The sequence below is a fragment of the Eubalaena glacialis genome, chromosome 15 (genome assembly GCF_028564815.1).
Source record: "Eubalaena glacialis isolate mEubGla1 chromosome 15, mEubGla1.1.hap2.+ XY, whole genome shotgun sequence".
Lineage (NCBI taxonomy): Eukaryota > Metazoa > Chordata > Mammalia > Artiodactyla > Balaenidae > Eubalaena > Eubalaena glacialis.
Window position 1 is genome coordinate 58,296,021 of NC_083730.1, and position 12,582 is coordinate 58,308,602.

Here is a 12,582-nt window from a genome sequence, read left to right on the forward strand (position 1 = left end):
AATCCGCCTGCCAATGCAGGGGACACAGGTTTGAGCCCTGGTCCAGGAAGATCCCACATGCCGCGGAGCAACTAAGCCCGTGCACCACAACTACTGAGCCTGCGCTCTAGAGCCCGCGAGCCACAACTACTGAGCCCCGTGCCACAACTACTGAAGCCTGCGCTCCTAGAACCCGTGCTCCACAACAAGAGAAGACACAGCAATGAGAGGCCCTTGCCTGGCAACAAAGAGCAGCCCCCACTTGCTACAACTAGAGAAAACCCTGCGCGCAGCAACGAAGACCCAACGCGGCCAAAAATAAAACTAATTAATTAAAAAAAAAATATATATATATATATATATGCTAAATAAAAAAGAAAACATTATTTAAAAAAAAAAGATCAGCCTCAACACAAGTGACCATGAGACAGTTTCTCAGTGCAGCTCTTCCCTGCCTCAACATATGTCTTGGAAATACCATCAGAATCAAAATGAAGCAGATAGATCTGAAGTTTTGGCAGAAGGATACTAGAAGTGTGTTTGGGGTGTGAAAGAATGGGTGTGTTTATATATAAAAAATTGTTTCAACACACCTTGCAGGAAGCCAACCTCATCTCTTACCAGCCTCACTTCTCCTGCAGTTGGTTTTGCTTCCAGTGCACAGTACTTCCTTTCAGACACTCATTCTGAATGAACATGATGACGATGCATATTTACTCCCGGACGTTGCTAACCAGCCCAGCAAAAATAAATCTGAATACTTTATTCACATTTTGTAATAATCAGGGTGTAAATTGACAATGGCTCATTTGGGAGGTTGTGCTCATTGTACTTTACTCAAGTTCCCTTTTTATGTGTGATCTGTTTATTCAGTTCTTATTTATGGAAGTGGGTATTATGTCCGAGTGTTAGGGGTGATACAGAGATTCTGATTCTATTACTCGCCATAAGTGTTATACTGCCCAGCCCTTTGGATGCGAGTAATAAAGGTTAGGTTTCTCCTTTGGCCAGAATCCCAACACAACTGTGCTCTCTATCTATGCTGGAGCCACTGCAGCTGATGTCCTAACAGCTCACTGAGGAGGTCAAAGATGGTTTTCTAAAAGATGCCTGCTCTGACAATGACACTCGCATCTCAGAGCTACCATTGTTTGCCTTCCTGTCAACCACTCACATAGCTCAGAACTCAAGCAAACACATGAAAAAGAAAAGCCTCGATTTTAAAAGTTTTATTGAAAATATTCAAGATTTCCTGCTTATTTTAGGGACAGTGAAAGAAATCCAGTGTTTTATCCATGTCAGGTCCCTACCAGATTATAAACAGTTGAGAGGAGGGTCCACTTGCTGAAAGGTGCCTTGAGAGAGAAACTCCCACTTCTCGGATTCGAAGAGGAAGGCCCCTCATCTCTCAAGTCTCCCTTGAGGTGTCACAGCCGGTGGGGGCATCACAGCCTCCCACTCCGGGCTCCTTCTAGCTTCCACAGCCTCCTCCTCACCCAGCTTATCAGGCAACAGGATTGGCTGCTCTACCCAACTCCAGAACTTTTCCCTTTGTTTTAAAATTGCCCTTGAATTCAGCTCCCTTCCACTCCCTTTTCCCCACACAGAGTTTTTACACCTTTGGTGCCCAGACCTTGAAGGTAAATACAAAGACAAGCACCTGTAAACACAGAACGATGCCCACATTCATGGGAATAACAGCAATCTCAAAAAACAATCATGGGGCTTCCCTGGTGGCGCAGTGGTTAAGAATCTGCCCACCAATGCAAGGGACACAGGTTCAAGCCCTGGTCTGGGAAGATCCCACATGCCGTGGAGCAACTAAGCCCGTGCACCACAACTACTGAGCCTGCGCTCTAGAGCCCGCGAGCCACAACTACTGAGCCCGTGTGCCACAACTACCAAAGCCCGCGTGCCTAGAGCCTGTGCTCCGCAACAAGAGAAGCCACTGCAATGAGAAGCTCGCGCACCGCAACGAAGAGTAGCCCCCGCTCGACGCAACTAGAGAAAGCCTGCACGCAGCAATGAAGACCCAGTGCAGCCAAAAATAAATAAATAAAATAAATTAAAAAAAAAAAAAAATCATGATGGCAAATTTTAATCAGTGACTCAGAAACTTCCCAAGCAAGACAGATTTGTGTCCCAGTCTTGCTCTACCCTCATTTCATGTCTTTTTTTAATGTTACATTTTCATTTTTATTTATTTATTTATTTATTGGCCTCCCCGAGAGGCATGCGGGATCTTAGTTCCCTGACCAGGAATCGAACCCATGCCCCCTGCAGTGGAAGAGTGGAGTCTTAACCACTGGACCACCAGAGAGGTCCCCCTCATTTCAGGTCTTAGTTCCAGCTCTAAGTGTTTGCAGCAATCTCCTTCCTGAACTATATCACATTCGTGCAACTTTTTTTCCCCTGCCTTGTGTGTGAGCCTGGCCATTTCTTTCCCTGTTAAAGAATCTACAGCCCCGACCTCTTTATATAACGTCAACCCAACTAGAGCAGGAACCTGCCTTTATCTAAAAGTCTGGCCATGCAGAGCCGGCGGCAATCCGTGAACAGCAGTTGACGGGCTGATCCAAAGCAAATCCCTCATGTACTCCTCAGGGAAGGGAGGAAGGCAAACCCATTGCCAGCCCACGATGGTCATGATGGAAAGATGTGCAAATCCAGGCTGGCCCTTCAAGCTGATGGGGCTGGCTGAGAACTGAGTGAATAAAGTGAAATGGAAGGTAAATGGATGCAATCAAATTATTACAAAGAGGGAACAGGCAAGGTTGCTTTAAAGAGATGAAAAATAAGCATTTCTACGCCCTCCACAATCATGGGGATTGAAAAATGTTAGTATTCTTGCTCATCTTTTCTCTTTGGTGTAGATCCATCTTTTGATGCATATGGTTATTGTTGTGATTTTCTTCGTTTTTACCACCTGTGTTCCAGATGTTTGTCAACTTCATCATTTTGCTGCTTTGCTTGAAGATTTCAAAACAGACCTCAATTTTGAAACTCTTCTGTGGCATATTTCTCTTTTATTTGAAAAGATGTGTTTGATTTAGAAAATACAAAGACATTGCCCTACTTTCTTTGCATTGGGGCTAAATTGGAAGTAGGCAGCAAAATGGGTTACCTCCTGACTAGTGGAAGAGATACTCACCACAGCCGTCTGCTGACTGCGGAGAAGTGGCAGCTGGGATGGTGCAGGTGAGGCCAAGTGCATGTCCCCAACCTTTGTGCTTCATTATGTCACAGAGGCCAGGAATGACAAGAGGATAAGGAAATCTGTGGCCTCAGTTTAAAACAGAGTCCAGATAGAGTCCATACCCTATTGAGAAATCAATTCATGTACATGTGTGTGTTCTACACGTGCACAGGTGTATTCATGCCAACATCAATGCATTAAACGTCTCTGGCAAGACATACAGGAAGTCGGTTGCTGTCGAGGTGGGAATTTGGTAGCCATGGGCCAGGGGTGAGAGGGAGACCTAATTTCTCTGTAAACACTTTCTTCTTAAAATTTGGAACTTGTGCTTGTATTTCCCATTAAAAATTAAAACATTGGATAATCATCATAACAAAAGAATATATTCCACGAGACTGGGCACACCTAAAAGTAGTCTCCTAAAGCAATTTCTCCCTTTGCATGAGGAATAAAGTCCTACCTGTCACCTCAGTTTGAAGGGAGATTAATGTGGCTTGAATATTTGCTATGGTTTTACTGCAGAGATGTTTAAGTGCCAACGATGAGTTACCACGTAGGCAAATGGCTCTTGAATCCGGATAACCGTGCTATGGAAAAGACGGTGGGGATTTTGGTGTTTGTGTCATTTGGGCTTGGATTACACGTTCCTTCCCCTGTTGCTGGGAGGCACGTGTTCTTGGAAGTAACTGAACTAAGGCTGAAATAGTGGGGATTGAGAAAATGAATGACTTGGAAGAAGATACTGCAGCAGCAGTTCGTGGACACTAGATGGGCACTCATCTGTTTCCTGGGACACGGATCTAGGGCTCTCTCCAATTCCTCCCAGGGTCTCCAGCATGATTCCTTCTCTCTCTTTGCACCCGGCACAGAACAAATAGACCAGTGAGAGGACAGAATGCAGATGGCATATCTCTCATATAATTTACCTAATCAGGTTGCTTGCTGACTTATTCATTTAATAAACATGTATGGATTCCTTTCCAACCCGGGCGGGGCAGGATGGCTCCCACAAAGAAGGGTGGTGAGAAGAAGAAGGGCCGCTTCACCATCAACGAGGTGGTGACCAGAGAATACACCATCAACATTCACAGGTGCTTCCACGGAATGGGTTTCAAGGAGCGTGCCTCTCGGGCACTCAGAGAAATCCGGAAATTTGCAATGAAGGAGACGGGAACGCCAGATGTACACATTGACGCCAGGCTCAACAAAGACATCTGGGCCAAAGGAATAAGGAACGTTCCATACTGTATCCATGTGCGGTTGTCCAGAAAGTATGATGACAATGAAGATTCACCAAACCAGGTCTAAACGTTGGTTGCCTGTGTACCTCACCACTTTTCAAAAATCTACAGCTAGTTGATGTAGATGAGAACTAACTGCTGATTGTCCAATAAAGTTATAGAAAGGCCAAAAACAAAAACAAACAAACAAACAAACAAAAATGTATGGAAAACCTACCATAGGATGAAAACTTGCTCTGGAGATGCAAGACCTCAAGAAGTTCACAATCTAGTGGGAAAGATAGACTATTTTTTTTTTTTAATATGTGATTGTGACAGTCTGATGAGTGTTAATGTAACCTAAGGCCAAGGTAACATAGGAGCATCTACCAGGGCATCCAAACCAGACTAGGGGTGGTGCTGATCACACAGGTGACCAAGTTGGGACTGTAAGGGCATGCAGGAGACTGCCCGTGGGCCACATGGGAGATGGGGACTGAGTGTGTTATTGCTGGTTGGTGACAGGAGAGTGGCTGCTGTGAGGGGTGTAGGGCATTTCACGATGAGATAATAACATAAAATGAGAAATTACCATGGCTCATCAGGAACTGCAAATTGCCAGCATGGCAGAAGCATAAAGTCTGAGACAGGGTAGGGAGTATAAAGGGAAGAGGAAGGGCTTTACATGTCCGGCTAAGGCATTTTTGAAAGGATCAAAGTGGGAGAATGACAAGATTTAACAAGATATGCGTTTTCAAAGATAATTGAAGGCCGGTAGAGGGAATGTATTGGGGGTGGGAAATGTCAGAGGCGGGAGACCAGTTAAGTGGCTTCTGTGGCATTTCAGCCAAGGAGGGACGAGGTGGTGAAGGGGGGTGGCAGTTATAGGAAAAGAGAAGAACAAAGGTGAAACCAACAGCAGGGGCAACTCTGTGACCTTCCTCCCCGACACAACGGGATTAGGATGTCATTGCAGGTCTACCTGAAAGGAGCTTAGGAGAAATGACCAGACAGTATCCAAGCACGTGTCAGACCAATGTCTAGGTAAGTAAGTAGCTCAAAGTTAACCAAGAGGAGGCAGGTAAGGGATAAGGCCAGCTGGGATGGAGAGTGTAGGGAGAAAGTGCCAGCAGATAGATACCATAGGAACCTGATTTAGTGGGACCCTTGCAGCTGCTGGTGAGTGTTCCAGAAGCCCTAAAGGAACCAATACGGAACACATATATGGGGGTGGGGAGGGGTCTAGGGTCACTTACTTCCTGGCTTGAGTAGCTGGGTGGGTGGAGATACAGCAGTGAAAGGTAGAAAGTTCAGGAAGAAAGACTTTTGGGAAGAAGATAATGAGTTCAGTTTTGAGCTTTTTGGATTTTAGTTGCTTGATGGCCATCTGAGCCACATTCACTCTGGAAAGCATCTAGGTAATGCAAGAGATGTGATGGAAACTAAGAGAAAAGAGTCTCAAGAAAGAAAAAACAATGAAAATGTCCATTGCTTCAATGAAATAAAATAGGTGTCCATCTGATCTGACAAAAGGAAAGTAACCAGTGATCTTAGCGAGAATGTTTTTTGGTAGCGTGGTGTTAGAAAGTAGATTACCAGATCACCTCCGCTGAGGACCTAAGGGAGAGGAGAGAAGGTTGTTGCAGTGGGAAGTCAGTTTGATGAAATGTTTACCTCCAATCAGGTGACCAACCATCCCTGTATGCCCAGGACTGAGTGGATTCGCAGGATGCTGGACTTTTAGTGCTAAGACTGAGAAAGTCCTTGGGCAAGCAGAACAGATTGGTCACCCTGCCTTCAATCTCACTACCAGAAAGGCTGTCCGAGAGTTCATGAAATAGGCTGAGATAAAATTAAGATGCTTGGGACTTCCCTGGTGGCGTAGTGGTTAAGAATCGGCCTGCCAATGCAGGGGACACGGGTTCAAGCCCTGGTCCAGGAAGCTCCCACATGCCGCGGAGCAACTAAGCCCGTGTGCCACAACTACTGAGACCGCGTGCGACAACTACTGAAGCCCCTGCACCTACAGCCCGTGCTCTGCAACAAAGAGAAGCCACCTTAATAAGAAGCCCGTGCACCGCAACGAAGAGTAGCTCCCTCCCGCCACAACCAGAGAAAGCCCGCGTGCAGCAATGAAGACCCAATGCAGCCAAAAATAAATAAATAAATTTATTAAAAACAAAAAAAATTAAGATGCTTGAGGGAATTCCCTGGTGGTCCAGTGGTTAAGACTCGGCACTTTCACTGCTTTGGGCCCGGGTTCAATCCCTGGCTGGGGAACTAAGATCCCACAAGCCGTGTGGCATGGCCAAAAAAAAAAAAAATTAAGATGCTTGAATCACAAGGTTTACTGAATAAATTTAAAACACACAGCAAGAAACAAAGGGAAAGAGATGAAGGATGCTATCACCATGAGGATAGGGTGCAAGTTGGGTGTTTGAGCCACAGCTCTCTCTCTGTCTGTCCCTGTCTGTCTCTCTCTCGTCTTCATTCCCTGCTGCCAGTATGGTCACAAGGTCCAGAGTTGAGGGTGAGCAAGGGCGCTCAGCAGACTGAAGGTATCTGGAGCCAACACATGCTTACTCTTTCCAAGAGATGGAGGGACAAATAGCTTGGACGCAACTGAAACTCACCAATAAGTTGCTGAAGAGCTATGGATTTATCTGTGTATCTTGGGCAGAGGTTACATGTGGCATAAGGATGATACATGATCTGTGCTTTATTAATGTTTTAGGTTTAAGTGGTCCTTCTATCCCTTCCTATCTACAAGTAGCACTCTGGTTTGTTCCATCCTTTTCGTCTATGTTTATCAAACATATGCTCTGTTTATATTTATATTTAATTTAACAGATTTCTAACTTAGCACATTTGCTATCATTCCTCAACATGTTTTATCAGCTTCATCTGTTATTCTACTTGTTTGTTTCCCTTGTTATTTACAGCACAATTGAATATTCTCAAATAACGTGGTAAAATCATATTATAGAAGTGACAATAGCACCAGTAGACTTTTCATTCTCGAAACTTGGCTGTTGTGAAAAAAGAAAGAAAGAGTATTTACTAGAGGGATTTAGAGAATCATGAGAAAAAAATTTTTTAATAAACTGAAGTCACCAAGTCAGAACATAAGGTGTTTCAACCAGAGACATGAGAAGTTAATTGACAGAGCATGATCCTTGGGAGAGTATAAAAGGATGGAATCCAGATCAGGTGGAGCATTGGTGGGAGATCCCATCCTCTTAGACTAGAGGGGAGAAGGAATAATAGTGGACAAGACAAGTGTGTTTCCAGTGATGGACTGGGTTTACCGTGTATGTCTTAGTTTTCTTTGTGAAGTAGCTTGGCCATTAAACAATTATTTCCAGGCACTGGTTGATATACAAATATTTACTTTTTTTTTTAGGTGTGGTGGGCTTGTAATGTATCAATTTGGCTATGCTGAACTACTTTCCCCAGAATTTCATTTCATGTATATTTTGGGTTATGGTGGGTCCCAAGGGAGATTCTTGTGAGATTTGGAAGGCAGATGGGAAAGGGCAGCCATTCTGTAGCTCACACACGTTGCTGCCAGTGTCCTAACTCACCTCATCAGCATGAAGCAGCAGCGGCACCAGCTCTACTTCCCCTGGATCCTCCCTCACCTTCTCTGACCCCTGGACCAGGTGTCTATGTTCAGTTCCATGAGGAAGGGCAATGTCAATCATCATGGGTTTCAGTTTGTCCTGGGTTCCAGCATGTTCTTGATCTTCTTCAATTTACATCCATTTTCTCTTTGTAACTCCACACCATCTAGACTCCAGACTCCAGTATCAGGTGAGAAAACTTACAGAGATTGTTTAACCAGTCCCAACAAATGTGTAAGGCCAAACTCCTATAATATAGTCTCCGGAGACCATGCTTGAGTTTATGCTAATGACATGACTCAGGACAGGGACTGTCCACGCCAGAAAGATCAGCCTTATGATTAGAGGGGTTAGGGCTTTGAGCCACATGATATCAACCCAACATTTGACCTCCAGGGAGGGTGAGGAGGGCTGAAGACTGAGTTCAACCACATGGCCAGTGATTCAATCAATCATGCCTACAAAATGAAACCCCAATAAAAGCTTTGCACATGGAAGCTCTGGTGACTTTCCTGGTTGGTAATTCTGTATCAATGAGCCAGGAGGGTGTTGCTTCCTAAGGACATGGAAGCTTTGCATTCAAGACCCTCCCGACATTGCCCTGTGTGTCTCCTCATTTGGCTGGTCTTGAGTTGTATCTTTTATCATAAAACTGTAATCATAAGTATAGTGCTTTCCTGAGCTCTGAGTCATTCTAGCAAATTATTGAATCTGAGGGGGTAGTGGAAACCCCTGAATTTGTAGCCAGTGGTCAGGAGCATGGGTGACCTGGGGACCCTGGACCTTACGGCTGGTGTCTGAAGTGAGGGGGTGTCTCGTGAAGGACTGTGCCCTTACACTGTGAAATTTAACCTAAATTCAGGTACTCAGTGTTACAATTGCACTGCAAAGAGAAAATAATATAGTAACCTCCCATGTGGGCATCACCTAGGTACAACAGTAATCAACTCATGGCCAATCTTGTTTCATCCATAACCTCCACTGTGGGATTACTTTGAAGCAAAACCCTGTTGTGATATGACTTCATCCATAAATATTAAAGTAGATATCTCTAAAAGATAAGCCTCTTCTTTCTTGCTAATAGCTACAATACCATTCATTTATTTTTAAAAATTGACAGTGATTCCCTAATATCATTGCATACTAATAGTCAGTGTTCAAATTTCCCCTACCATCTCAAAAAAAAATTTTATATCTGGTTTGTTCAAATCCAAACATGTCCCCACATTGCATCTTGTCAACAGACCTCTTAATCCCTTTTCATCTGTATGTCTCCTTCTCTCTCTCTCTCTTTTCTTGCAATTTATTTATAAAAGATACTGAGTGTCTTTTCCAGTAGAGTTGTATTCTCAAACTTTAAAGTACACACAAATCACTAGGGGATTTTTTTTTTTTTTTGCTTATATAAATGCATTTTAAATTTTTTAATTTTTAAAATTCTTAAATTAACTTTTATTGGACTATAGTTGCTTTGCAATATTGTGTTAGTTTCTGCTGTACAGCAAAGTGAATCAGTTATACATATACATGTATCCCCTCTTTTGTGGATTTCCTTCCCATTTAGGTCACCATAGAGCACTGAGTAGAGTTCCCTGTGCTATACAGTAGGTTCTCATTTGTTATCTATTTTATACATAGTATCAATAGTGTATATATGTCAATCCCAATCTCCCAATTCATCCCACCCTCCGCCTAGGGCATCTTATTTTAAAAGTAGATTCTTCTTTAGAAAGAAAATTTGGGGGCTTCCCTGGTGGTTCAGTGGTTAAGAATCCGCCTGCCAATGCAAGGGACACAGGTTCGAGCCCTGGCCCGGGAAGATCCCACATGCCGCAGAGCAACGTGCGCCACAACTACTGAGCCTGCGCTCTAGAGCCCACGAGCCACAACTGCTGAGCCAGCGTGCCACAACTACTGAAGCCTGCGCACCTAGAGCCCGTGCTCCGCAACGAGAGAAGCCACCGCAATGAGAAGCCTGTGCAACGCAACGAAGAGTAGCCCCCGCTCACCACAACTAGAGAAAGCCCGCACAGCAACGACGACCCAATGCAGCCAAAAATAAAAACAAACAAATAAATAAATAAATTTATTAAAAAAAAAGAAAATTTGGTGTGGGGCCCAAGATTCTGCATTTCCAGCAAGCCCCCAGGTGAAGTGGATGCTGCTGGTCTGTGAACCACACTCAGACTAGCAAACTCTGGAGCTCTCTACAGTCTGGATTTTGATGATTGCATCCCCATGATGTCATAACCATGTTTCTCTGTCCCCTCTCAACTGGTGGTCAGACCATCTGGATTAAGGGGAAGCCCGTTGTGTATAAAGCAACCTCTTGTGTAACTTTTAATGCTCCTTCAAAAATGTATACTTAAGCAATCTGAAAGTTTTCCAGTAGTATTTTTCTCACCCTCCCAACTCTTTTCTATGTTCTCTCCCATTTAAAGTTTATGCCCAATGTATTCCAATGGCACTCAGTAAAAATACTTTTTAGGGAAAGGAGGGAATATATCCAGTGGTTGTAAAGTTGGAGGACATACCAACATGACATGGAAGACAGCCTAGATTAGGCGGAAGACAAGAAGAGAAGCAGCTGCAAGACTGACTTGGGTAGAAGTAAGGGCCCTTGGATAGGGGAATGAGGCTGGGTGAGGCTGGGTGAGGCTGGGTGATAAGAGTGGGGCAGAGGTTGTGAAGATCCGTTGCACACAGCCATTCTCAAAAGCCAGTCCAAAATCCCAGAAGCACATGGGGGCTTGCTAAAAATAGTTTCCTGTTCCGACACATCAAATCACAGTCTCTGGAGAAAGAGCCTTGGAATATGCTTGGCAGGCACCCTCTGGAGACTCTGATGTAGAGTGGATCTAGAAACCACTGAACTATATCAGATGCCACAAATTGCTGTATGTGTGTGTGTGTGTGTGTGTGTGTATATATTTTTTTTTTTAATTTTTTTTTGCCATCTTTCTTGCCAGTGAATGCTCTGAAGTACTCATTGACCAAATGCTAGGTAGCCCTAGGATAAAATATCACCTAGTGCTTTTATTCTCGGTGGGCACGTGGTCGTCTGATTACATGATGTTTCATTTAATGGCTGAGACATTAAAGCCCAGTGGTTAAGAACTCCGACAAATTTAAACTCTGAAAAGTGTGGTGTTTACACTCCTATACATGGCACCATTCACATATCAATTATGCTGGATTTTCAGATTCATTAGACGACCATAGAGTTGCCAGGCTCTGAAGGAATTGGACTTCAGACAAGAAAAATGGAAATAAATTTTGTAAATTATTTACAAGTTTCACTACTCTGTTTTCAGCCAGACCTCACCAAAAAGAGAAAAAAGTAAAGACAGAGGAACATTCGAGCACAACGGCAAGAGTTTGCTGGGCCATCATGGGCTTGACCTTCCTGTCTCATTGGCTTGGCTGTCTCACACAGCTCTAGTTAGCAGCAACTGGGCTTGGTTGTGAATATTATCCTTATATGGGCTGAGTCATCCAGACGGCAAACATGGACTTTCAAGGATTTGAGGGACCCTCCTTGTTAGAATGTTCACATTAGTTCCTCTTTCAGCTACACATGCCAACCACACATGCTGCTTCATCCTCTGCCAATAAGATTCCTGTTCCTCTTTCCTTGGCCTGGCCACTCGTCACTTCCTTCTTATCTTGCCTGTTTCTTTTCCTTTGTCACATCTGGCCCTCACACCAGTTCAGCCTGCTTCTAATCGTGTGTTTATTGGCATTCCCAAGCATTTTCAGAAAACGTGTAGTGTTTCTGCTGCATTAGAACATTGAGGTTACAGGAGGAATTGAATTGAGGATGTTGATTTTTTTCAATACAATTACTCTTCAGTTAGCGGGTCCAGTAACACCAGTGAATTTTAAAGCCTGAACAAGTTTTACAGATGCTCTGAAAAGTACTAACTGTTTTCCCCTTGAGCCCAGATGGCATTTGGGCAGAAATGGAATGCCAACTTTTGTCAATATTCTAAGGCGATAACATGTAGGGAGGTGATTCTGGTGTCATCTTCCCACCTCCTTACCCACTGGGAAGTCATAGAGTACGTTCCATGGCCATGATGAAATGTTTTCTGAATGATTCACTCTATCCTCTCCTGTTGGGTCAAATATCAAGAGTAAGAGGAAGGACTCAAATCAGACTCCTTAGGTTCGAATCTCAGAAATCACTACTGTGCCATTTTCCACAAAATTGTAAACCTCTTTAAGCCTCATTTTTATCATCTGTAAAATGGGGATAATATTAGCACCCACTTTGTAAGGATGTTGTGAGCATTGATTATTATAATCCATGGTAAGCACTTAGCATAGCATCATTTATAAGTACTCAAGACACTTCAGTCACTAATATTTCTCCAAGGTTTGTTGATAAATATTCTGCCTCATAGCACAATATTATCATGAATTATAATGTCATTTTTGGAAAAAATCTGTTGTCAAGAATGTGATCACTGTGGTAAGAGAAGACTAAAAACAGAATCAATGAATCAAATTAAACATTTCATGGCTTTTGATATTATTTAGTCCAATATGTTCCTTGTTTATA

The 12,582-nt window shown here is 43.5% G+C and overlaps 1 protein-coding gene across 1 annotated transcript; it reads left to right on the forward strand.

The window, feature by feature from the left end:
* Positions 1–4,174: 4,174 nt before the first annotated feature.
* Positions 4,175–4,483, forward strand: LOC133075643 (large ribosomal subunit protein eL31-like). Its single transcript, XM_061169988.1, has one exon. It carries the CDS (start codon positions 4,175–4,177, stop codon positions 4,481–4,483), a length of 309 nt encoding a protein of 102 aa, XP_061025971.1.
* Positions 4,484–12,582: the final 8,099 nt, after the last annotated feature.

Bases quoted from the DNA above. Each gene is read 5' to 3' on its own strand.
- LOC133075643 (XM_061169988.1), top strand. From the start codon at position 4,175: ATGGCTCCCACAAAGAAGGGTGGTGAGAAGAAGAAGGGCCGCTTCACC.